At 36.4% G+C, this 25,912-nt stretch overlaps 1 protein-coding gene across 3 annotated transcripts; it reads left to right on the top strand.

The window, feature by feature from the left end:
- Positions 1–290: 290 nt before the first annotated feature.
- On the top strand, positions 291–25,793 carry dyrk4 (dual-specificity tyrosine-(Y)-phosphorylation regulated kinase 4). Of its 3 annotated transcripts, none has more exons than XM_059536291.1 (14): positions 291–503; positions 12,630–12,713; positions 14,880–15,023; positions 15,792–15,933; positions 16,100–16,263; positions 18,501–18,637; positions 19,964–20,104; positions 21,157–21,295; positions 22,274–22,355; positions 22,715–22,887; positions 23,169–23,229; positions 23,585–23,714; positions 23,804–23,970; positions 24,215–25,793. In XM_059536291.1, exons 1-14 carry the CDS (start codon positions 450–452, stop codon positions 24,481–24,483), a joined length of 1,887 nt encoding a protein of 628 aa, XP_059392274.1. In that variant the 5' UTR covers positions 291–449; the 3' UTR covers positions 24,484–25,793. The 3 variants fall into 3 exon arrangements, with proteins under 3 accessions (XP_059392274.1, XP_059392275.1, XP_059392273.1); XM_059536290.1 differs by lacking the exon at positions 291–503 and adding an exon at positions 9,064–9,768; XM_059536292.1 differs by lacking the exon at positions 12,630–12,713 and having other exon boundaries at positions 292–503.
- Positions 25,794–25,912: the final 119 nt, after the last annotated feature.

The following is a 25,912-nucleotide window of genomic DNA, read 5'->3' as shown; positions in this document are numbered from 1 at the left end:
GAGACGTATTGTGAATTTTTGTGATGTTTTTAAAAACTCTTATTCTGACGGCACCCATTCACTACATTGGTGAGCAAGTGATGAAACACTAAATTTCTTCAAATCTGACCTCCATGTTTACCTGAATGTGACACTGACATTATGCAATGTGTTTCTGAAGAGCACAAGAATGCAAGTGCAGTAAAACCAAACCTGCGGATGGCATAAGATGAGCGCGTAGTGGCCTGACTGCACCTGCTTCCATCACTCAATGACTTATCATCAGGTTCCTCTGCTGTCTGAGCCAAACATGTCAGCACCAGCCACCAGGCTCACTGGCTGCAGCTCCAAAGCACCCGAACAGTGTCTTCGCAGCCCACGCTGTAGCTGCCGAACATTAGGATTTGATTTGTTATTTAATTCTTTCCCTGGATTCACTCGAACACTGTTCAGCATTGCCTGAGGTAGAAATGGGCCCGAGGGCAGAATCAGAGAGAGGGGAAGGAGAAAACAGAGGAGAGAAGGTAAGATATTAAAATATTAAGAGTGATGAAAGACTATGGAAGAATGCTTTATATAATGAGCAGGTATGTGATGTTGTAGTGTCAGATGGTTGTAAATCCTAAATTTCCAAATTGTGATACATCATTTGAGACCAAGGACAAAAAGAAGAGTGTTATTATTCCATGGGTTATGGATTAAGTTTAGCTCTCAATAGTCAACAATGTGGCCCAAAAATATTTGGACACTTATGACACACCAATCCAAGTGTCATTTATTTAAAAAGGAAGGCATAAGCTGTAGTGATTTCATGTGTTTGTAATTCAATTTAAGTTAATATACATACTGTACATAAACCACAGGGTATTATTTTTGCAATAACAACGTAGTCCCTTGCTTGGTGTTTGTAGGGTATGACATTTCTCCCTTCATCCAGGCAACCAGAGAACATTGAAGTAACTAGTCTCTTGAGCTTAGTTATCCGATGACCAAAATCCTGTAAGAAAAACATCTTTATTGGCAGACTGCATAAATTATGATCAAATGTGAGAGGGTTGGTTTCAAAGTTGATATGTGAGATCTTCATTTGTTAAGTCTAGGAAGTCTTCAAGGATGTGTCATAGCCTTAAAGTGAATCTGCATATTTATATCCTTGATTTAACACAAGATTTAGTTTAAGATCGCCATTGGAAAGCTGACTGAGAACGATGCATTAGGTTCAAACAGAGGACAGAAAGCTTGTGCACTCATTGCTCACTGCACCCCTTCAATAACTATACAATACATAAAACAAACACACTAAAAGATTACTTTTCATTGCACAAAACTATTAGTTTTTGTGAAAAAGATCACCTTTTGCATATCTTGGAGTGTTTGGACTGTATGTATTGGAACCTTGAAAACTCTAACATTAAAAACATTTCAGGTGCACAACATCTAATTAATGGTATCCACCATTAAAAATATATATAAATATGTTCAAGTGCTTTGCATGTGGATTCTGTGTAATAACAGGAATATTTCTCAAAGCAGGTGATTGTCTTGAAATGTATTAGTGAAGGTGGTAATGATTTTGTACACACATGGTGTGTGTGGTTTTGTTGTTGTTGTTTTGGCATTCTAAGCCTTTAATTTGACAGGACAGTCATTAGACAGGAAGCAAAATGGGGTAGGGGGATTAGGGTTAGTGAGCCCTGACTCAAACTCAGGTGAGTCGGGATGCCTGAAGTGAAACGGCGCTACAAGTCCAGTTTTTGTCGACGACCACAAGTGGTGTTTTGATGGCTATAGCGATAAAGTTTAAAGATAAAGTACTTTGATTTTCTTGCAGTTATCTTAGAATTATAACACCACTAAAATGCTCACTAGATTCAATATTTCAAATATATTTTACTTGATTTAGCTTGCATGCAGTCTAAAATTAACATGTGTGACCACAAAATAGCAACAAAAAAAAAAACTCTTTTTTTATTTTATTTTTTCGCGATGAATGCCCGTAGTCCGATTCATAAAAAATATATATATATATTTTGAACTGGTTCTTCTAATGAAGTCTCAGTCAGCAGTTTGAAACAGACTGTTGAAAAAAAGGAAAGTCTTGAATGATCCAGGGAGACGTGGGTACTTGTAAAGTAATCAAATTGTAAAGTAATCATTACATTTGGTTATGTTTGTCTCGAAATGTTTGTCTATACATCAAGTTGTGTGTACTTAAAAAAATGTATTAGTGTGATTGTATACACAGTATAGAATTTATATAGTGAACTGTGCCAGCTTTTAATAACTTTAATGTTAGTAACTTGTAAATTGCATTTAAAAATACTTGTAGCTTGTAGTTACAGTTTAAAAGTAGCTGCTAAAAAAAGTTGGGTCATTTTGGAACAATTCTTGGCTTAGACAGTCCATGGGGCATCTGTGCTCAAAGATTCAGCACATTTAAAGTCTAGGTCAAAGCCAAAATGAAATCTTTGGCAACAAAATCAAAGCTGCTCAGAGTAATTACTGTAGATGTCAGCTGTAATTTAAACATGAATAGATGTTGAATGTTATCATTGCCATCCTGTCCCATCCTCTGTGTGTGTGTGTGTGTGTGTGCACGTGCACATGGGTTTGTGTATTTGTGTGTGTGATAGGGATTAGCCCATTTGGGGCCTGGCCCAGACAGCTGACCTTGATAGATAATGTTACTCATGCTGGCATAAATTTGTGGGGCATTGTCAGTCCCACTCACTGAATGACTCTACTGTTGAACATGGACATCTGTAAATTTCAAGCATCATTATCCAACCGTATTCATGAGAGATTGGAGCGTTGTTTTTATTCATGGTGCTTGCTAAGATTTAGAATAAACCCTAATCTTAAGAACTAGGGTCTGGCATGTGAATTGTCCTGGATGCTAGTGATACGACATATTCAGGTTGACATTTTTAGACTATCAAGGCTTATTCTGTTTTTTAATCCCGCGAGTGTTGTGTTTTTTTTTTTAGTATGGTATGTTAACTTACGTTAAAAAATAGTCCAACTTTTAAAAGTTTGTTTCATAACCACAAAACCAGTCTATTTAAATGCTTCCTTAAGACCTTCCTTAATATTTAGCTTTTTCTTAGTAATATTCTTAAAAATGACAGTACTAAAGTGGGTCACCCAACTGACTATTTCTCAGCTACAAGACTGCTTATACTGTTAATTATATTAGTCCAATTGCAGGCCTAAATTGGTCATCAACATACTGGACCTGTTAAAATAGACTGCCATCTGTAGTTTCAATAAGGCACATATATAAATGGTCATGTGCAAAAATAAAGTCTTAGCAAAGGTGTGGACTTTACCTTGACTTTATCTGCAGGCTTCCTAAACGTGTCACATGTGGTTAATCCATATAGCCTCTACTCTGCAACACCTGCTCTATTGGATGACCCTTTCACCTGAACGACTTCTATCCACTTGCTGATCACTCCAAATGCTTAACTTGCATATCTGCCATCTAGGTCATTTGCCATCAGTCTGTTGCCTTCATGAATACATACATTGTTGAATATTTGTTATATCATGGGTGATACTGATTTTTAAGCCACACCCAGTTTGCACCATCAATATTAGTAGCATTAACACTAGATTAGATGAGCTAGAAATAGGAAGGCTGGAAAGTTTGTTCTCATAAGGTCTAGCATAATTTTTAGAAGTCACTATATTTGATTATCTAATGTACTAATGTTCATTCATTTGTAAGAGTGGCTTAGATGTAATTTTTGGGCCACAGTAAAATAAAATCATTATCAAAAAAAATTTTAACTTTAGATTAATAACTTCTAAATTAATTCTAAACAGTAAAGGTGTATTTTATATATATATATATTTTGAAACTTGAAGATATTTCCCAACTGTGTTCACAACTAGAGTGTCCAGTCCTACTCCTGAGGGACAACTCACTGCAGGGTTTAGCTTCAACTTTAATTAAACGAAGCTGAACCAGCTAATCAAGGTCAAAAGGATTACTCGAAACTCTCAGGCAGGGGTGTGTATAAAAACCATTGTTAGCTAACTATAGCCTTGTCGCTAGTTCCACTGAACTCTATTGGTAATGACAGAACTTATGACCATAGTTGCTTTTGGGACATGCACCCAAGGTGTGCTGACCAAGTTAGAGCTAAATTCTGCAGAAAGGTTGGCCTCCAGGACTAATAATGGTGACCCCTTACATAAATTTAATGTTGATGTGTGTGATACAGCAGTGTCCAATCCTGCTCTTGGAGTGCCACCTTCCAGCGGAAAATGGGTGTCCAAACTCTGTCCTGAAGGGCCGCTGTCCTGCAGAGTTACCCCTAATAAAACACACATGAACCAGCTAATCAAGGTCTTCAGGATAGCTTTCTTTGAGGAAGGTGTGTTGGAGTTAAACTTTGCAGAACGATGGCCCATCAAGGGTAGGTTTGGAAAACTCTGGGGTATTTGTTTAAAATACTTTACAAGAACTGATCTTAATCCAAATAGCGGTGTTACCTCTGGAGAAATTTGTTAGAAGAGGCAAAGTTCTAATGACAGTTCCAAGCTGTTCTATTTTAAAACTCTTTTATTGCCAGAAGACCTGTAATGTCATAGTAGATTGTAACATGTCCACCTCACATTGAAAACCCCAGTGGCCATGTGATAAAGTAAACACATCTGTTACATAACCATTGAGTGACACAATTAAAGTGATATGTCTAAGGTCTTCCAAATGTCAGTTACAATGTAAACAAAGTTGGTAAACACATTCCCATTCTCAACTGATGGCAGGTGCACAAGATCCAATTTGTTCTCTCCTAAGTGGCGCTGAGAGATGTGGGTATATACATTAGACCCCAAGACCCCATGGATGAAACAGTCAGAAATATTATCCTCTATGGAGGCAAATGGCAGAGCTCATTTTCCCACTCTCTCTGTGCTGGAGCAGGAGAAACCAAAGCCTATGTGTGCATGCCGGGGGATAAGATTTCCTCTCTGCACTTCACTGCTGTTTGTCAGCGTCCTGGGGGAATGTGAACGGTGGAGGGGAGGAAATATCTCCAGCTCGTCTCCAGGAGACGGCCTCTGGGAGGGAGGAGTTACCAGAAGACCCAACAGAAGTCGCTTATGATGCCCCTGAGTGGAGCTCCACTGTCAGGGATCACTCCCCTGATGTTTCCCATAGAGGAAGAGGAAGATGGCACTGAGAGCCCCCACTGCTCAGCCTCCGGCTCAGGATGGCTCCCTTGTGGAGTCTCGTCCACACGTCACCAAGCTCTCCCCAAGCACCCCATGTAGCCACCCATTTATCCCTGCCTGCAGCACACATCTCCTCGAACAGAGATGTGTAGATGGCATGTAAAATTGACTCTTAGATCCAGAGCAGAGAGGTGAGTGTGACTACATCCTCTTTGACCCCAGATCCAGAGATTGTGCATATTTGCACAAGCACATGTCTGAAGAAGTCTAAAAGAACGGGATCCCTTCGGGTTGTTCATTCTGGATTGTGGAGCTCTTGAAGACCAAAGAAGTTGTTGTGGTTAACTTCAGGGCTCCTTACTGGCAAGTGGACATGACGTAGTGAGACTGAGGCCTATGGTTACCGCAGCATGGGGTGACCCTGCCATGGGTGGAGAAGTGACCGCACCATCTTGCTGTGGCTTTGAGATCCTCCAGAACTGCTGGGGCACACGACAAAGTCAGAGGAATGGGAGAGTTCAACCTGAGGTAAAGATTTGTGGAGTTCTGCCGGCAGAATGTGCCATCTCCTAAAATTTCCACCCCTTGTAGTAGTGCTAATGAATCATGGATGTGTACATACAACTGTAGATCAGCTAGATTGCATTTCAGTTTGTTTAGTGCATTTTTAACTGTAGACGTTTTTTTAGAAAAGACTTTGTTCACATTCCAAATTTTGTTCTTTTAATTCTCTGTTCTAATTTGTGTTCTGCAGATGTGATATTTCAAATGCAAAGTGATCATTTCTCTTTAGTTTACAAGTCAAATAAGCTTCATATTGATTGTGGCAACCTCTAAAATGCTTTACATCCTGCTAAGATGCTAAGTAGAAGATAAATAGAATGCTCCCAGAACACATTCATGTTTTTCTTCACAATGCATAAAAGGTATTACCCATCAAAATGTCCATCCTGCTCTTTTCCATAGAACGGCTTGGTGAAAAGTGGCTGCACTTTTGAGAAAAAGTGTGCAAAAACTGAACTCTTAGGGCAGGGGTTCTCAACTCTGGCACTCAAGGTCCACTTTCCTGCAGAGTTTAGCTCCAACCTTGATCAAACTCACTGGCCTGTAACTTTCTAGTGATCCTGAAGACCTTGATTAGCTTGTTCAGGTGGGTTTGATTATGGTTGTATCTCAACTCTTGAGAACCCCTCCCTAAGGGGTACAACAGCTTGTCACTTGGGCAGTACCCTTAATTGCACCCCTAAAAGTTGTATGATAGTACCTTAGAGTAGTAATATGGTACTTCTATGAACCTTCTAGGGGTAAGAAATTATGGTTCAGTGATGCCCCAAGCCATAAATGCACACATTTTTCCAAATTTTTTAGTGTCAAGCTCCAGAAAAGTACCATAGCAACTTTAATTTCAGTTTGTTTATCACAAAGTAATCATATGTCTTCAGAAGACTAGAAAAATAGTGCATGAGTCATAGGGCTTGACAGCTGCAGTCATCCATACACTGTCATATGGAGCAGTCTGGAAAGTCTGCTACTTCTAGACTAATTCTAACAACCTTTATGTTCCATGAAAAAGGCTACATATTTGCAACATTAAGGGGAGTGGAATATAATAGAGTTTTCATTTTCAGGTGAATCTTTCAAAGACACGCATTTTGGATCAAAGTGTTGAGATGATCAAAGGATTCCTGACTCAGCTTTGTTCAAAAAACCTGATCAGTTCTCTCTAGCATTTCCTTGTGCTGTATAAAGCCGTTATAGTCATTAATTAAATACTTATGCTTATAAAATTATTTACTAAATGGCTGATTATAGAATGCAAATAAGCAGTCTATCACCTTTTAATCATTACTACATCCACAGCAGCGAATGTGTGATTGTTGGTGTTTACCTCACACATTTCCATGACTGATTTCAGTCATGCAGAGCTGTTAGGTTCTTGAATGGAATGAACCAGAGATGGTGGCAGGCTACTGAGGATTGGCCAGGGAAGAGGTGTCATCGTGCTGAATGAGCACTCCGTCAGGAACAATTCATCCCCATAGCTCATCATGATTACTAGAGTGCCTTGGTGTTATGTAACATAAACACTAATCATAATCAGGCCTCTTTCCCTCTTCCCACCACAGCCAGTGTTTGTTCTTCTTTCTTACACATTTGTCTCGCTGCTGATCTATCTGTCTTTTATAGGCAGTCTAGTTTGCGCTCTGAATGTAATAATTGGTTACAGCATAGAAAGTTTCAATTAAAAACGAACATTTTTGGAATTTCGGAATTCCTTCAAAATTCTACTTTTACAATGCGAAAAAAACAACAACAACAGAATGTGTGTTTGGAAAGACATGAGATTGAATAATGAGAGATTAAACATTTTTAAGCATTAATCCATACTCAGTGCATTTAGATTTTAAAATAGTAGGTATTAGAGGCACTCACTATGTACAGTGTGTTCATATCCAATCCAAATGCCATGCACTGTGCTTTGGTTATGCTAAAACTAAATGCTGTCCTCTTTTTCTCCATCCTATAACTGATGTTCAGAACTACAATTACTATTTTTCTAAGGCCTAAATTTGTAGACACAGGCTGCCTTAGCTTGACATTTGAGAAAGGTGGTTTGATAATAAGCCTACATACTGAGTCACGATGTAACAGTCAAAAGCTCCCGCTCTGCCATGCTTGTTGCATGTGAGCAGAGCTAGTCTATAGGGAATAGGTGTGAAAAAAAGTGTCAACTTGTTACCTTCTATATTTGCCATTTATGAAGGCTTGAAGTGTTTTGTATAGCTAGAATAACTGTCTCCAGTATATCCAGCCATCTGATAATAATACAATAGACATCACAAATGGCTTAAAAAGATATTGTGTTCTATATATTTAATTGAACATAAATATAGTGTAGCTCACAGCAATAAATTTTTTGTAATAAAAGTGTATCCTGTGTAAGTGTGTACCTGTGGCTCAAGTGGTAGAGCATTGCGTTAGCAGCGCAAGGTTGTGGGTTCAATTCCCGGGGGGAACACATGTTAGGTAAAATTTGTTAGTCTGAATGTGCTGTAAGTCGCTTTGGATAAAGGTGTCTGCTAAATGCATAAATTTATATTTAATTTATTTATTTATCTGTCATTAGGACTTAGGGGCTCCTCACACATTCTCACTATACCACTGTGAGATTTTTGAATTAGTTGGTCTATGGAAACATGCAGACTGATATTTTGTGCCATTGCCTGTCACCAAGATGTCATGTCAACTTAAAAACAGTTAAGCTATATTAAAAACTCATCTCACAACCCTAACGTGTGCTTCAATCATAGTAAAATGCCTTATGCCTTTAGGAGCATGCTTATGATTTATATATATATATATATATATATATATATATATATATATATATATATATATATATATATATATATATATATAATTTGTAATGGTCATAAGGTGTAATATTGAACACATATTATACTGATATTATAATTGTGCATATTTTTCTGTTATAATTATGTTTTGATAAAAAATGTATCACTTTATTAAATGTATTTTGCCAATAATAATATATCCTAATCAAAGACATATTTATGTACCATTCTTTTTATTTTATTTATGTTTTTATTTTTTCCCCATATATTTGGCTGGTTGTGTGAACATGACTGCACCCTCAATGTGGGACCACATTTATGTAGAATAAAATCGCTTTATTTTCATCATTCAGACATAATTTTTCACCCAAACACATTTATCAGCAGTACTTTTAACTTTTAGGTGTTGAAATTTACCTTTTTCACTAATGAAACTACACGATCTCCCCTTCAAATCAAAGTCCATCACGGTTGAATGAAGGGCGTTTTTAAGCTCTTGGCTCGTCCACTGCTCTTTTGACATTTTGAAATACACATGGCTTTGGGAATGACGATGTACTGATGGGCGTTATTTATTGGGGTCCCATCGTTCGTTGACAGATGGAAACTTAAAGAGAGCGCAGTAAACAGATAGTGGTGAAGGCGGTGCCGTTGCATACTCAAAGCCCGTGTCAAAGAGAAGAAATTGTGAGAGGAGGCACTCGCGGCAACTAGGCTACACACAAAAAAACTCATGCCTGCGAGTCGGTTGTGTTATTGAAGGTTGACTTGTGCAGCTGTACATTTGAACATTGTGTCATAACTGTCCTGGATTACCACTTTATGAGCGCCATGACTTGGCAAACAAATGCAGTGTGCTAGAATGGAAGGAATATGGGTTCCGTGATAGGTAAGCGCACGTAAACACATCTATATAGAGTGCAGGCAGGCTGGAAAACCTGAACAGGTGGCATATCTAGGGACATACACGTCAAGTGGAGCAGCAGAAGGACAGCTTGCCTCTTTCCGTTAATCTCCTGCTGACGAAAGCTTTTCAATCCCTCTCCGCCTCATCAGGAAACACTTCATTTCGCGAAGTTCTCGCTGCTGAGAACGGGTTCCGATGTCTTACAGGATTCTTAAAATGCACATGCAAGTTTCCTGCTGGATTTAAAAGTGAACGTGTTCTTTCTCTCTCATGCCTTATGACTTGGATGTGTTAAATATCCACGTGTCAAAAAGCGACATGTTTCCTGACATTAATAATAAGGTAATGTATGAAGATTTAGCAGTTTATGCCTTCCCTCGCATGCATTTATAATTATGCTTGTTAAAAGCTTTTCATCAAAACGTATGTTTGCAGCATATTTATCTGATTGTGGTTGCACTGAAGTTTGCTTTTATTATTCACTATTAACTTTTTAACTATTTAAATTTTTATTTTAAATAGTCGTGGGCTATTTAAAATAATTTTTGCATGCCTTTTATTAGATAGCCTATTATTGGTAGGCCTACGCCTTTTATAGGTTTATGTAGTTCCATAATAATATATCAAAATTGCTGTTATATTGGTAACTTGGTTTTAGTCTCCCCTGATCTTAAAAAGAAAAATAAGTTAACCAGGCGAAAAAAAAGTTTTTCACACGAGATTAATTTAATTTAATTTCAATTATATGCATGTTAATTATGTATTGTATGTATTAACGTTACTTTTATTTTTTTACAAGATATTTTATTTTGGCAGAAACTATAATTATAATAGGGCTAAAATATAATGCTGTTATCAAAAGAAAAGTGTGTGTGTGTGGGGGGGAGGGGGTGTCTAATTATAAGCCTGGTTATACTTTTCAGAAGAAGAAAATGTAGTTAACATGGTATTTTTGTAAGGGATTATAAAGAGCTTCCTCACATTGTTTTATTTGGTTATTTGCTCAGATTTCATTGCACTTCGCCTTCTAAGAATCGTAACTCACAGTAACACGAGAGACTATTTGATTGCATTCCGTTCTGTGTATTTTCAGTTTTATTGATTATAAAGTTAAGAGTGCAAAGTTACAATAAATTATGTAGGAGTCCCAATATTCTATTCATCCTGCCACTCCAGCATTGAGATTTATCCCACGGCTGTGTGTAATGAAATGCATTGGCAACAGTGCATTGTCTGTGTTCTATCAAGGATTGATGTTAAAAGCACCCCTTGCACCCTATGAGTATATTTGGTCTGAACATGTGATGCTTAGGATGCTTAAAAAACCTCAAGCCAGTGTCTAAGTATGAACCATCCTTTAAGGTGACTGTCAGCAAATGATTCAGTACTAGGCTCCAAGTAAAGGCATTAAGAGTCTTGAGTATTAAGAACGGCATATGATGTATATTTGAACTTTTGGGGTGTGGTTTGGGTTTCACCCATGGCCATAGTTTCTTCTTTATTGGGGTGGCCCAAATCCTCTATTGGTCTGTCTGTGTATGTGATACCAAAAAGGATAAAAACCATTGGTGGTGGGCTTAAACACCAGTTTATTTTTTAAAATAGCATTTGGGATATAAATTTGGGCACATTGTAGAGTGAAAGTCATTGGTTTAGCTCACAGTAGACTCTTAAAAATAAAGGTTCCACAATGGTGTTTTCAAACCGATGCCACATAATAACTGTTTAGTTCCCCAAAGAACCTTTCAGTGATATTTTCTTTACAAGAACTATTTTTCTTATTGCAAAGAACATTTTAACAATCTAAAGAACCTTTATCCATTATAAAGAACTTTTTGTGGAATGGAAAGTTTGAATGAATGTTAAAGGTTCTTCATGGAACCATAGATGCCAACCTTTATTTTTAGAGTATATTTTAGGAATGCATTACTGGCCAATAATTGTTTTTATGATTTTTTCCATTTTGTTTTAATAGAACTAAAGTTAAAATCAAATGCTACAATCCAATTCAGCCATAACAAATTTAAAATGTAATATGACTGTGTAAGCAAATGATATTAGTTTTAAATGTGAAATTTTGAAGTAGAAAATCTGAAGTAGTATTTTCTTGTAGTCCCAATATTTTTGTGCATATATAATCAATATAGATCAAATCACCCAAGGAATGAATGCAAATTTTAAACCATTTTATTGGCTATCTCAACCTTGAATTGCACACTGACCCACATTGTAACACAAAGCCCTTGGTCCTGAACATATCAACTCAAAGGTGTTAATATTTGAATGAGTCTTTTAAAGCCCGGGGCTCACATTGCACAGCTGACCGGCCACAGTCTAAGTGTAACAAATTTTTATTGCCTGTTTTCTAAATGCTTCTCTTTGTTGCTTCCACACTTGAATCCATGTACTCTCTGATCCCCCTATAAGCCAGAATGTATTTCAGTGCATGTGAATGAATGCAGTTAAGTCCCAACGCATCAGCATGGCTAAACCTCCCGCTGCTTGGCCAAAAACCACCCTATGTTTTGGACTCTGTAAATAATCACCCTGTGTATTAAGGGTGTGAGAGCCACATAAATCTCCAAGGTGTATATACAGCCGAGATCATCCCATTGTCTGTATGTTTCTTGGCAAATCTGTTTGACTTCTGCTACAGGTCCGCCAATATCCTCTCATTGTATCTCGCCCAGCCCGACCCAAGAGGCTCTAAGTTTAGCTGGAGCTTTTCATCCATCCTTATGCTGTCTGTCGGCACTATTGACGCACGCTCCACCTGATTAAGATGGATGGTGAGCCTGTTTTCTCGCATGTCCGCAATCATGACGGATTGTAGTCATAGCAGGTCCCCTGATATACTTGATCGCTCCGTGTTCGTGCTCGAGAGGAACATTAGTTAGGAGCTGATTGCTGTGAAGTGTGAAGTACCAGTCTGCAAATCACGACTGCCTTCTACTATGAGGTCAAACTGCATCATGTGACGTGGTGGGCATCATTGAAATGCTATTAATGTGCTTTTGAATTAAAAACAAGCAACCTTGGTGTACTGAACATGAGTCATCTGCTGTGTTGAATAACACAGAGCGAGCAGAGATGAATCCTGGAGATATATAGCCAGCATCCCACATGTAAGACTGTGGATGTGGGTTGCGAAAGTGTGCCCACTCGTCATGCTCATGACGTCTTTCCTCCGCTCTCTTTCACAGTCAGCCAGACCCGAGGCTTTCCCTCACCCCCACAGGTCTCAGGCCGAGAACACAAAAATAGGACCCAACTGCACCTACTCACAGGTGAGACTATTTTCATAGAGAAAGACATAAGCGGTTACTTAACAGTGATGATTCATTTGTATTGATTCGCGAAGGCGACAATTCTGATTACCTGTTGAATCAAATCTGTCTAGTTTTCAAAGCAATTTCACTGACTGAAAGAATAATGTGGATAATGCCTGACTAGAAATCCTACAAAATAGCTATATGATATAGACTACCATTCAAAAGTTTGGGAGTGGTATAGACTATTGTTTTTTAAATAAACTAATAATTTTATTCAGAATGCATTGAATTGTTAAAAAATTACGGTAAAGACTTGTAATTAAAAAAAATATTTCAAATATAAGCTGTTCTTTTGAACTTTTCTCATCAAAGAATACTGAAAAAATGTAGAATATTTCCACTAAAATATAAAACAACAATAGTTTTTAACATTGATGATAATAAGAAATTTTTCTTGAGCTGCAAAATATATTAGAATTACTTCTGAAGGATCATGTGACACTGAAGACTGGAGTAATGATGCTGAGAATTCAGCTTTGCATCACAGGAAGAAATGACATACTAAAACATATTAATATAGAAAACAGTTATCGATCAAATAAATGCAGCCTTGATGAGAGTTATTTTTAAAAAATCACACCAAACCTAAACTGCTGAATGGTATATAAATTATTCATTAAGAATTTCTCATTCCTAGTTTTATTTTATTTTTTTAGCTTACATTTTGCTTGCTGGACGCACAGTCAAGCTTATATACTATGCAAATGTAAAAAAAAAAAAAAAAAAAAATTCTCATATTATGTGTTTTTACTTGCTCAGGCATTACTAACAAGCATCCTAAGCTAACTCAACTCCACAGGTGTACCGAGTTGGCATCATCTAATCTTAGATATTTAGTAGTAAATACACATGACGAAAGAAGCAGCGCTGCACAGAATGATCACTGTATGACATCAAAGTACCGCGAGAGCAATAAGAGAGCACACGGATGCTTAAAGTCAAACGCGCCTAATATGTTGAAATTATAAATCATGTGATTGAAATCAAATCATGTGACACATTCTAGATATCTTGAAGGTGAAGCGTCTGTAATTTCTGTCCCACTTGCGTCAATTAATCATTAAAAATTTAACAGACTTAATAATAAATAGCAGTATTTACAAGACGTGTTATGCAAAGACTTAAGTGAGCAGTTATTTTATGCAATGAATGAAAAGAAATCAGGAAATCATCTAAACAAACTGATTCACTAAATTAATTGCACTTCCCAATAATGTTTGGCTTAAATATACAGCTGATGCTTATCTGTGAATAGGCTCTTCATTTGTATGCTGCTAGGCTATATATAGATGACAATGCATGATTCTTCCAAGCACCCGTGGAAAGCGTTGTGTTAAATCTTTAATGTTGAGTGTGAAATGACCCCCTAACAGTTGTCATTAACTAAAAGCAATCTCTTCACAGGTGCTAACAGCTGCACATAATAAAGTGCTTGGCATAGTGTCTCTGAATGTGGAAATGCGTTGATTCGATTGTGGTTTGAATGCACAGCTGTGGTACGTTGTTTATGCACAGCCTACTGTATTCCTGTAGGTCTCTGCAGGTGCCCCAATGCTATATTTAGCTACTGTTTCTATGCGTCATGATCAAGTTGGCAGAAGCCGCAGTATCTCCTGAACATATGAGATTGAATATCGCATCTATCTATAGACACACTTGCTCTTTTTTCAGCCCAGACGTTTATCGAGCACTGGCTTTGAACCGTGAGATGGGGGAAAACCTGCTCGCTATGAACGAGCCCCTCCCTTGTGCAGTGCCCTACATTTGTTTCATAGCGCGGGGACCTTTCGGTTTACTCCTTACACAAGAATATAGTGAAAAAAGGAACAGTGTAGAGAAACTCTGTATCATTGGCTCTGACTTAGTAAGTTTTAGAGCATGTATTCGTTCTTCTGATGGAATGGGTTGTGTAAGACTGACGTATCGCTGCTTTTGTCCCCACCTCGGTCTCAAGCGCCACTGAAATTCCATCCTCTATGCAGGGGGTCCGGTTCACTGGGGCCGTTGGCCACTAGCCTTGTGTGAAGCTCACATATCTTCCCCCCGTTTGGCCCTTGTTACTGATTTGTAGAGTTTTTCATGTTGAACAGTCCTTAGAGTGTTGTATCTTTTGTTTTTTAAAAGTGTGGGACAGGAGTTGGTCCTTTGCCCCAGCTAGAGGCTCCGGTCAAACAAGTTTTGGTGACCAATGGCAAACTTCTGCATTCGAATGGAACCTTACCGAGTATCGTCAAACAACTGGTGCAAAGCACTCAAGGGAATCAGGTGGGATAACACTCAGAAAATGAAAATACAGTTATCATCACTCACTCTCATGCGTCTATACAAGTCTTCTATGACTTCTCTAGATCACAAAACAAGATTTTTTTTATGCACATTTTTTCCCAAATAACAACTGTTAATAGTAATTATGTCTGTCAATCTCCAAAAATAACAAACGACCCATCAGAAATACCCAGTGTTGGTGAGTAACTAGTTACATGTAATGGCGTGTTATGTAATTTAATTACAAAATAAATTTAAATGTAATCTGTTACAGTTACTGAGAAAAAAATGTATTTAATTAAATTAGTTACTTATGTACATGTTAACAATCACAAATATTTTTGTATTAATATTTACTATTTCTTGCTATGATTTTAAATCTGTATTTAACCTCAGAACAATCTCAAAGTAACAGTAATCAGTGTTCAGTAAGGTTAACCCTGCCTGCTTTAAGTGTTTGACAATTGAAAACATTAATTAGAAATGTAATAATAAAAAAATAATCAAATGTAATCAGTTACATTAATAAAGTAACTTAAAAAGTTACACTACTTATTACATTTTAAATAGGGGAACTTGTAATCTGTAACCTATATATCCTTCCCAACACTGAAAATACCGTAAAATTGACTTGGAATATAGTACACAAGTCATATGGACCAGTTTTGTAGTTTTGGGGGGATTTTTACTGAAAAAAATCAAAATAAAACCAGTAAGTATGAAATGAAGATGAGTAAAAAATATATTCTTCCATTTCTTGTAACACAGGAGGAGAGACCTAGGCCACAGTTTCCCAATCGCTTTGGTTCATCTATGGAAAACCTCTCCGAATCCTTAACTAGGAGCATCATCAATAAGTTTGAGAAGATCAGGACATATGAGGGACAGAGGCTGCCTATGTCTCCCACAAGTATGAAGTGCTCTGGATTTTTTTTTTTTTTTTCAGAATTTAACCAATGCAAAAATAACTGAAAATAGAATTAGACCTCTCTAATGATCTGGTAATTCTCTGGTTAATTGGATTATATACTGGTATGTTCACTATTTATGCATGTCTTCCTCCATCTTCCAAACAGCGGCACTGAAGCACTTCCAGAACCAGCTAACAGAATATGAGAAGGAGGAGATCATGGACTACTCTGAGATCTGGTATCTGGGTTTGGACACTAAGAAGATTGAGGGCTCCCAGGGATCCCCACAGAATGCAGGCTATGACGATGAGCATGGCAGCTACTTAAAGGTTGAATATGATATATCATAGCTTTTTGTGATTACATTACTTTTGCCTGCCTACTTTTATTTTACTATTGGTGAGACACTATTATAGTTTTTAATAATATTTTGAATTAGTTTTTATTTTCATATTTTCCATTTAAATTTTAAAGGGGTGGTTGAAATTTTTTTTCTAGGCTTGAATGTGTTTAACATGTGTTAATGCTTTGTTAAATATATATATATATATATATATACACACACACACACCGGTTTTTTCGGACTATAAGTCGCACCTGAGTATAAGTCGCATCAGTCAAAAAAATACGTCATGATGAGGAAAAAAACATATATAAGTCGCACTGGACTATAAGTCGCATTTATTTAGAACCAAGAACCAAGAGAAAACATTACCATCTACAGCCGCGAGAGGGCGCTCTACGCTGCTCAGTGTAGACTACAGGAGCACTGAGCAGCATAGAGCGCCCTCTCGTGGCTGTAGACGGTAATGTTTTCTCTCGGTTCATTTCTCTCGGTTCATGTCAAATTAATTTTGATAAATAAGTCGCACCTGACTATAAGTCACAGGACCAGCCAAACTATGAAAAAAAAAGTGCAACTTATAGTCCGGAAACTACGGTATATATATATATATATATATATATATATATATATATATATATATATATATATATATATATATATATTAAAATGTATTTTTTTTCACATAATTTACCTTTATTCCACACCGCTCTGTCCCTTCTCCTATTGATCATTTTCTACCTTAATGAAGCCTCTCCCTCAGAAATATGCGATGACCTCTGATTGGTTAGCGAGTCCAGTGTATTTTAATTGGCTAAACGCCTCAAGTGCGCGTCTAAATGTCCCGCCCCTCACCTTGGCGACATGTGCTTCCGTTGTATTGTAAAAAATGGGATCGTTTATACAAAGGATATTAGTGAAGCAGATCACGCAGAACCTGTGCAAGCACAGCTCTTAATGGTATGTTTTTTGTTTGTTGTTGCCTCATAGTTTTAGATACACTGTTATTTGTAAATGCTACTGTTTCTGTTAGCTTTTAATATACAGTTTTATCCTGATTAAAGCTTTAATATGTACAGCAACCATACACATCCATGTAAAATGCTTCTCATAGCTATGTGTAAAAAATGTATAAATGGAACAGTTCAGAGATTGAGAGAGAGAGAGATGCAGAGCGTGTGCAGAGCAGGGTGATGTGTGAAACAGGATTCAGAACCGCTGCTTTAGAATCCATTAGAATCGTTAGAAGAGAGAATCACGATTCATATATGAATAGATTTTTGCATGCACCCCTATTTTTCTTCCTCTTCTCTAAAGCATGCATGGCCTCACCCCCATTGTTGCATGTTCCTGGGGGAGGGGTTTATCAGGGTTTGTGATGTCACAAACCCAGGAAGTAACTTGTTGCAGTCCCTACAAGCCGTTTTTATAGGCATTAAACTGCCAGAATTTTAAAAGACAATATCTCCGTTTGCATGAACTTTAAGCGCCACAACTTTGCAGATATTGTTTATGCTCACACAACAACATTACAAACTAACTAACGTTAAAAAAGTGAAATCGCACTCAACCACCCCTTCAAATTTCAAGTAATTTTGTTGTATGTTTTTCAATTTTTTTATTATTAGTATTTTATGTTTATAAAGTTTTTATACATTTTTCTTAACTTCTGGTTTTACTTTTAGTTATTTTAGGATGTTAAGTTAACTTAAACTTAATGAAACTAAAAATGTTGCTTTGACAGCTACAGTAGCTACAAGTTCTTTTTTAGATTTCATTTTATTTCACATAACATTTATTTTATGGCTTCTGGCAAACAGCTTTGTGGTCGATATACTGACCTATTTTCAACTTCTCGATAAATGATGAAATTGCATTACAGCACGAGGCTGGCTAATTCAGCTACAGGCTGCCAGACTCTCATGTCTGATGTCCCAGCCCATCTTCTATGAATGTGCCTTTTCACCTTTTGACGATTTAAACAGTCAAATAGCAGGCATTTGCAGTCAAAACATGTAAACAGTGTCATATGTTGGACGTTCTGTCCCGATATGTTCCTGAGTGTATAAACAAGATATAAACAAATCAGAAACATTTATGCATATCAGAATTAACATTGAGATGTTTCTCCAAGTAACAAGAAGTCTGCCACTGCAAAGGAGACGGGAATAATTATGCTGATCTGTTTGTCAGCTGACTCTGTCCTCTAAATACTCTGTGCAGGTCGTGCATGACCATATAGCCTATCGCTATGAAGTCCTGGAGGTGATTGGGAAAGGATCATTTGGCCAAGTCTTGAAATGTTTGGATCACAAGATAAATGAGATGGTGGCCCTCAAGATCATTCGGAATAAGAAGAGGTAAAATAAACCTCCGGTCCATGTGTTCATTTTCATTTCCATGCAGTCTTTGGTACAATTGGAGTTGGTGGCCCCTAGGGGGCCCTTGGTACTGCCAAGGGGGTCTGTCAATTATTGTTTGATTTCAAGCTAACGTTTACAAAAAATGTATATGTAAACTAAATAATAATATAGTGTTAAATATTAAAATATGAAAATTGAATTGATATTAGTAAAAAATAATTACACTTCTTTTATTAAAATAATATTAAGTTAAACTTTAAAACTAAAGTTAGAAGCTGAACTTTAACTAAATGTTTCAATGCCCCCATTAGAAATAGCAATAAAAATATACACAATATTTCCCACTGCCTTACTAAAATAAACCTTTTTTCACACTTTTCCCTTCATAAGGCCATCAAAAGGTCTTTAATCAGCGCTTAACTGGGTCATAGCTTACACTAGACTTGATGCACTGAAAGGTGTTAAAAGGTGTCTGTTGTATATCACATAACATGTCTGGGCAGAACTGATCTCATGCCCTTCAACTGCCATTTCACCTGCTTTGACTGATGCTTTAACTTTAAACCCTCTCAAAATGCAAAGCTCAGTGCTGAAAACAGAATAGCTGCTCTGAATTTGCTTTCAGAAGTCTTTTTAGGTTTATATAATATAATATACACTATTTGCATTAAAATCCAAACATTCTAGGCTGTCTAGAGTGAACCAAATACATTTGAAAATTTTCTCAGCATTTTTGTCTTGTGTCCACACTGAGATAATGATTTTGTCCTGTGAAAATGTAGCTTTTTGAAGACGCTCTCTCAAGTGGATAAACGCCGTTTTCACATTGCAGTGTGGATATGATGCAAGTTTAATCATGTGCCACGTATTGTACCGATAGATATGTTTAGACCAGTATTGTGTGCCTGTTATGGGCTGTTCATTTTCACGCTGTTGCTAAAGATTACTACTTTGTACAATTTTCATTTCACAGTCTGGAAAATATGACAGAATTGTAATTGTAATGCAACTTAGATTGTATCAATGAATGATGAGATATTGTGCTAAAACAGTTATCTTGCCAGAAGAATAGTTTGAGAACTTTATAATCTTAAATTAGATCTATTCCGCTAAGACCAAACACATTAACATTATCATGTTTATTACCATCCTGAATACTCATGTGTTGTCATGAAAGAACTGTAGTACAAACAAATTTTTTAGAAAATCCTATACAGTGTCACTGTTGAAACACTGTCACATTAGGACAAATAATAATAATAATATTCTGCATATTGATAAAGTTAATAATAATTGGTGAGCTTTTTTTCTTTTGACCTTCAGGTTCCATCATCAGGCACTTGTAGAGCTGAAGATCTTAGATGCTGTGCGAAGAAGAGACAGAGATAATTGCCACAATGTCATTCACATGAAGGAGTACTTCTACTTCCGCAACCACCTGTGCATCTCCTTTGAGCTGCTGGGGTGGGTGGAAAATACTGGAAACATTTAGATAGACACATAATCTATTTCAATTGATACTATTAAATCTGTATAGTTACACGTGTTAAACATGGGAGTCACGTACTGGACTCAAATAGAATACTACCCTGTAACTACAGCTTAATTATAGACATCTATTTAAAGTAAATATAAAGCCATTTTACGACCATATTGATGAGTGAAATGGGATATTCAACTAAAAATATATACAATTAATTTGAATTAATTTTTAAAAAGTACTGTAATTAATTTTAAATATTTTTTGTTGTTATTTATTATTGCATTTTGATTTCATGTTGTCTTTAGCCCACACAGTCAAGGTAAAACTTGTAAAAAAAAATGATGTTTTGTTGTTGAAGATCATCATATTAGTTATGATTCATTAGTTAGATGTCACATTAGCCCGAGGTGTTGGTTTGTCCCGACAGTTGCCATATTTAGGTGTGTAGTGAGAGTTTCCTGGTGAGGACCTTTAGGGCTCTGGGTAAAGTGATCAATTAAGTCACTTTGCATGAAAAGCAGCTTCATCTCTGGCAGCCTGACCTTTAGAGGACATCAGGTGCGTCCTCCCCGTCTTCAGTTACAGTCACAGAATCCTTTAGTTAATGCCTTGATTAGGCCCCTATCTCTTTCCCTGCCCACTCATGGTGTGAAGTCTCCGATTACATTAGGCTGTTCACAGCAGCTGTTTTAGGCCTCCCTTCTGCCAAAGATAATGACTTTCATGAGTTCCCTCTCAAAGGGCTCTTTAGCATAATGCTTAGCGGTTAACACACTAATAGTGAGATTTAGTTTTTATGGATGTGCTTAAAGACAGGAGGCTGTTTAGTGTCAATGGATGTGTTTATCCAAAGTTCAGAGTGAGGTAGTGACAAAAATGAATATGCTGCCCTCTAGAGGCATTTAGATAAGTGGCATACTGCCATACTCGAATTCATTTCTATGTATAGTTCACGAGGTATTAGACAATAACATTATTCTGTAACATTGTGAAAGATAGCTACATGTTAATTGTATCTCTTGTCTACATACAGAGCGAACCTCTACGAGCTTATTAAGAAGAACAACTTCCAGGGCTTCAGTCTGGGGTTGATTCGGCGTTTTGCTCAGGGACTGCTCAAGTGCCTCCAGATGCTGCACAAAGAGAAGATCATCCACTGTGACCTTAAACCGGTAAACCGAAGTCTGTTAAAGTGTGAAACACCCCAAAATTTAAAGCTAAATAAAAAAAAAATCCAATAAAATGAATACTTTTATTCATTAAGCATGCGTTAAATTGATTTAAAGTGACAGTGAAGACATTTATAATGTTACAAAAGAGTTCACTGTCAAATAAACGCTGTTATTTAGGACCTTCGGTTCATTAAAGAATCCTGAAAAAAACAATTTATCACAGTTTCCACAAAAATATTAAGCTGCACAACTGTTTTTAGTATTGATGCTGTTTTCAGCATATTAGAATGATGAAGACTTGACACCACACAAAGAAATTATATTTTAAAATATATGAAAATAGTGATTTAAACAGTGATTTTAAATTGTAATTATATTTCACAATGTTACTATTTTACTGTTAGGTTGAGATTTTTGATCAGTTAATTGCAGCTTTGGTGAGCATAATTTGTTTTGTTCTTTTAAATTTTACTGACCTCTAAAGTTTTTAATTAAACCGTATTTATATTAAAATCTAAATTATTATGTAAAACAGGAATTCATTTTTAATTGTTTTATTAATTAATTACTAATCATAAATCAAAAACAAACAATTAATTATATTATTACTATTATTAAAAATAATAGGTTACATTAAAATCAGTACATCAAATATTACTATGATGTAAAAATAGTAATATATTTATTTATTTACATATCAGTAACCTTCTATTTTTGAGTGGAATAGAAAATTAGTTGTTGTTTTTTTTTTTTTTTGTTGTTTTTTTTTTTTTTTTTAGCAAAATCTCTACCTTTTGCCCATACAATGAGAGTGGATGGGGATCAGGGACGGCCATGGTCACCATCCACTTTCAAAGTTTGAGAAAGAGCGGCTGGACATTCAGCTGGATAACTTATAATAAAAAAATACAAATGCATTCACCAGTAAAATGACCAATTTGACAAAACATCCATAATCCTTTATTTTTGTATTAATAGGAGAACATTCTCCTGTCCAAGAGGGGACAAGGAAACATAAAAGTGGTCGACTTTGGGTCAAGCTGCTATGAGCATCAGAGAGGTAAGTGCCAGAGCCCTGTGAAATGAACACATCACCAGATTTATCCTGATTGTGTGATTTACACCATATGGGGCAATGCATAGCAAAATCTGCAATCGGTAGACATAGATTGACATAGACATAGATTTGAGAAATGTTTTTTTACTGTTCTAACTATGCACGATTTTAGCAGAATTTTATCATTTGCCATTTACATTGACATTTAGTTTCATTCTCCCCTCCATTAAAACAGACCTGTGACCCAGCAATTGAGAAACAATGATTTAGTGTTATTTGAACCGTTAAGCAAATTCATGCTGTTAAAGTGGCATTGTCAAATCCATGTAGCTCTAACAGACCTCTTGTATTCTCATCTGCAGTGTACACTTACATTCAGAGCCGCTTCTACCGCTCGCCAGAGGTGATTCTGGGCCATCCGTACAGCATGGCAATAGACATGTGGAGTCTGGGCTGCATTTTAGCAGAGCTGTACACTGGCTATCCCCTCTTCCCAGGAGAGAGTGAAGTGGAGCAGATCGCCTGCATCATGGAGGTGAGAGACTGTATTAGCAGTCAAAGCAGTGTTGAAGCCATACAAATACAACTAATGGGAGCTTTAAAGCTTTAAAATGAATGCAAAAACAGCATAAAAGTGTCATAACACCTTCACACATAGTTTATTATTATTGCATGAAAAAAGAGTATTTGAAAGTCTTTGAAAGAGTCTTCGTATTCTGTGGATTATAGTTGTTTAAATAGCTTCATGTGGTTTAATGACTCCTTTATAGTTATTTGAAATGCATTGGTTGCTGAACATGATTTTTGCTTTTACAGATTATGGGACTTCCTCCAAATGATTTTGTTCAAACTGCATCAAGACGGAGGTTATTTTTTGGTAAGTAGATTGCTTAGAAATAAGGGTAACGCTTTACAAGATTCCATTTGCTAACATTAGTTATGAACTAAAAATGAAAAATAATTTTTCTCCATTCAATTTACTTGTACATTATAATAATCTAAATGTATATCTGTTGATATTATTTAATGATCCTGAGTTAACATAAACTAACAATTAGCAGTTGTATTTTTTAATAACCATCGTTAACAAAGATTAATAAACACCATAACAAATTAATTGATCATTATTAGTTCATTTTAGTGCATTAACGGGACCTTAGGAACTTAATACAACTCAAATAACATTGAATTAAAAATGACTTTGTTCATGCTAATTTATTTTGACTGATCAGATTCCAAAGGAAACCCAAGGAATATCACCAACAGCAAAGGAAAGAAACGTCGACCTAACTCAAAAGATCTTCCCAGTGTGTTGAAGACCAATGATCCTCAATTTCTTGACTTCATTCGGCGTTGCCTTGTGTATGTATAGTAAAGTAATTTCATGTTTATTACCACCACAGCACACACATAAATAGATTTTTTCAACCTGTACCATTGGGTTCTTGTAGGTGGGATCCCACCAAACGCATGACCCCTGATGAAGGGATGCAACACGAGTGGATCACAGAGGGACGTCTCAACAAGCTCCATCCTAAACCCCGGCCTATCCGGAAAGACATTGACAACAATTATGAATTCACTTACCGCAAAGCGACCTTAAACAGGACAAGCAAGGGTCAGAATATGTCCTTGTAAAATAAAGATTGATTATAACTATTGGTAATGATATACAAGTGCCCTAAACATGTTTGGAGACTTAAGTCTTGCTTGAAAATATCTTGAATTCAATCATTTTCAGTTAATAAAAATGAAATGTTATATAATTGTGATAATAAATCTGAAATCTAATTACATGTCATTTAATTAATCATTTTGTTATGTCATGCAAAATAAGATTTCTATCATTTATCTTTCCATAGCTGATAAATCTGGTTCTGACGACAAACTTATGAGGGTCAGTGACACTTCAAGCAAAGGAGGCAAGACAGCATCAGAAGAGCGTCTGCGTCCAATAGGAGCATCAGCCGAGGAAGACAACAGTGAAGACACAGGCAAAAGTGTGAGCAAAGACAGCAAGTCGGACTCAAGTGGAGAGCGCTCCGTTCAGATCATCATCAAACCTCAGACAGGCTCAAGCACTGATTCTTCAGAAGGACAGGAGCCTCACTTTCTCCCTCCTATTGTATAAAACCCCAAAGATTTTAAGATTTTAACCCCAAAGAAATTATTTTATTGCGTATGGTTTATACTTCAGCCGCTTGGTCTGGACTTACCTGTTGTGCGGCTTAGACAGTTTGACTTGTTGTATGGCAAAAAGCCAAACAAATTATTATTTTTTTTTAGCAGTTTCTTACTTGTGGTCTGTAAAGTTGCGGTCACGCTAGAGTTTGAGCATCCAAAAATTGTGGCACGAGGATATGATGCTGTAAGGCTTTCTATACACTATAACACAATAAAATAAAATCACATAAATAAATGGAGCCTCTATTTATAGCCTAGTGTGACCACATCTTCACTCTCCAGTCTAGAGGAATTAGATTAGTGGTCAAAGAGTGCTAGTCTGTGTATTCAGATGATTTGATTTCTAAGTAAAGTGAATAATTTGGTATAATTTTGGTGCTTGTGATGTATTTTGAAAGGATTATTACTAAAGATTGTTTGTAACGCTAGCATATTTTACGGAGCATCATGCTATTTGCATGTTTATTGGGTCTAGTGTGCTTTTTCTTTTCAAAGCATCATAGCTTTTAGCAATGTCATTAATAGAGCTCAAGGTTAAAGCTGCTTTATTGTGCAATATTACTGCATGGATTAACAGTGTTTGTAAGCTTTGTTGTCATTTGCCAGTTTTTTATTTGTATTTTTATTATTTCTATGAGCTTGTAAGCTGTCGGTGCAATAATTACTGAGCCAAAGAAATTAATTGTATAAGTTTTTGTTCTAGAGAAACACATCCTCAGATTAAATCTGATGGAAAGCACACTAGATCATCAAAATGTGCACAATACTTGCGTGATTGTATTGATGATGACTGATAATGATGGCAATGTTGATGATGATGGTTATGATTGTTATGATTTAGAGGGAAGGTCAAGAATGTTGCAGTTTAAAGTAAAATTAGTTGGTCACTGTAAGTTTATACAGAATTAAAAATACAACATTTTCTGGATAGTAATAGTATATTTTCCTGTATATAGAGTTCTTAAGGTAAATACCATGCACCCCGTGTGGTTGCCACAAAGTCATGTAAACATTAGACAAGGTTTTACTTGTTCTCATTTTGTTTATCTGTTATCATTGAAAAATAGATTTTTACTACCATATGCTATCTCTCTCCCTTGTTGTTTCTTGACAATTTTGTTTATGGGATTTTAGAAGAAAGTTTTGGATCAAGGGTGTTAGGTAGAGCCTTCCAGTATTAGAAAGAAATCATTTAAATTGTCTCTTGAATAATGTCTAAAATAGTCATACCTATGACAATAAAGATGTAAAACCGTACCGAATGTGAATTGTTTTTTTTTTTGCAAAACTTAGTCTGGACTTGATTTATTTATTCAATATAATTTATTTAGCCCAAAATTGATTGTATGTGTTTATCAATGGGATTTTTATTCATT

Source organism: Carassius carassius, chromosome 43, assembly GCF_963082965.1.
Source record: "Carassius carassius chromosome 43, fCarCar2.1, whole genome shotgun sequence".
Lineage (NCBI taxonomy): Eukaryota > Metazoa > Chordata > Actinopteri > Cypriniformes > Cyprinidae > Carassius > Carassius carassius.
This window is presented reverse-complemented; position numbering and strand designations above follow the sequence as displayed.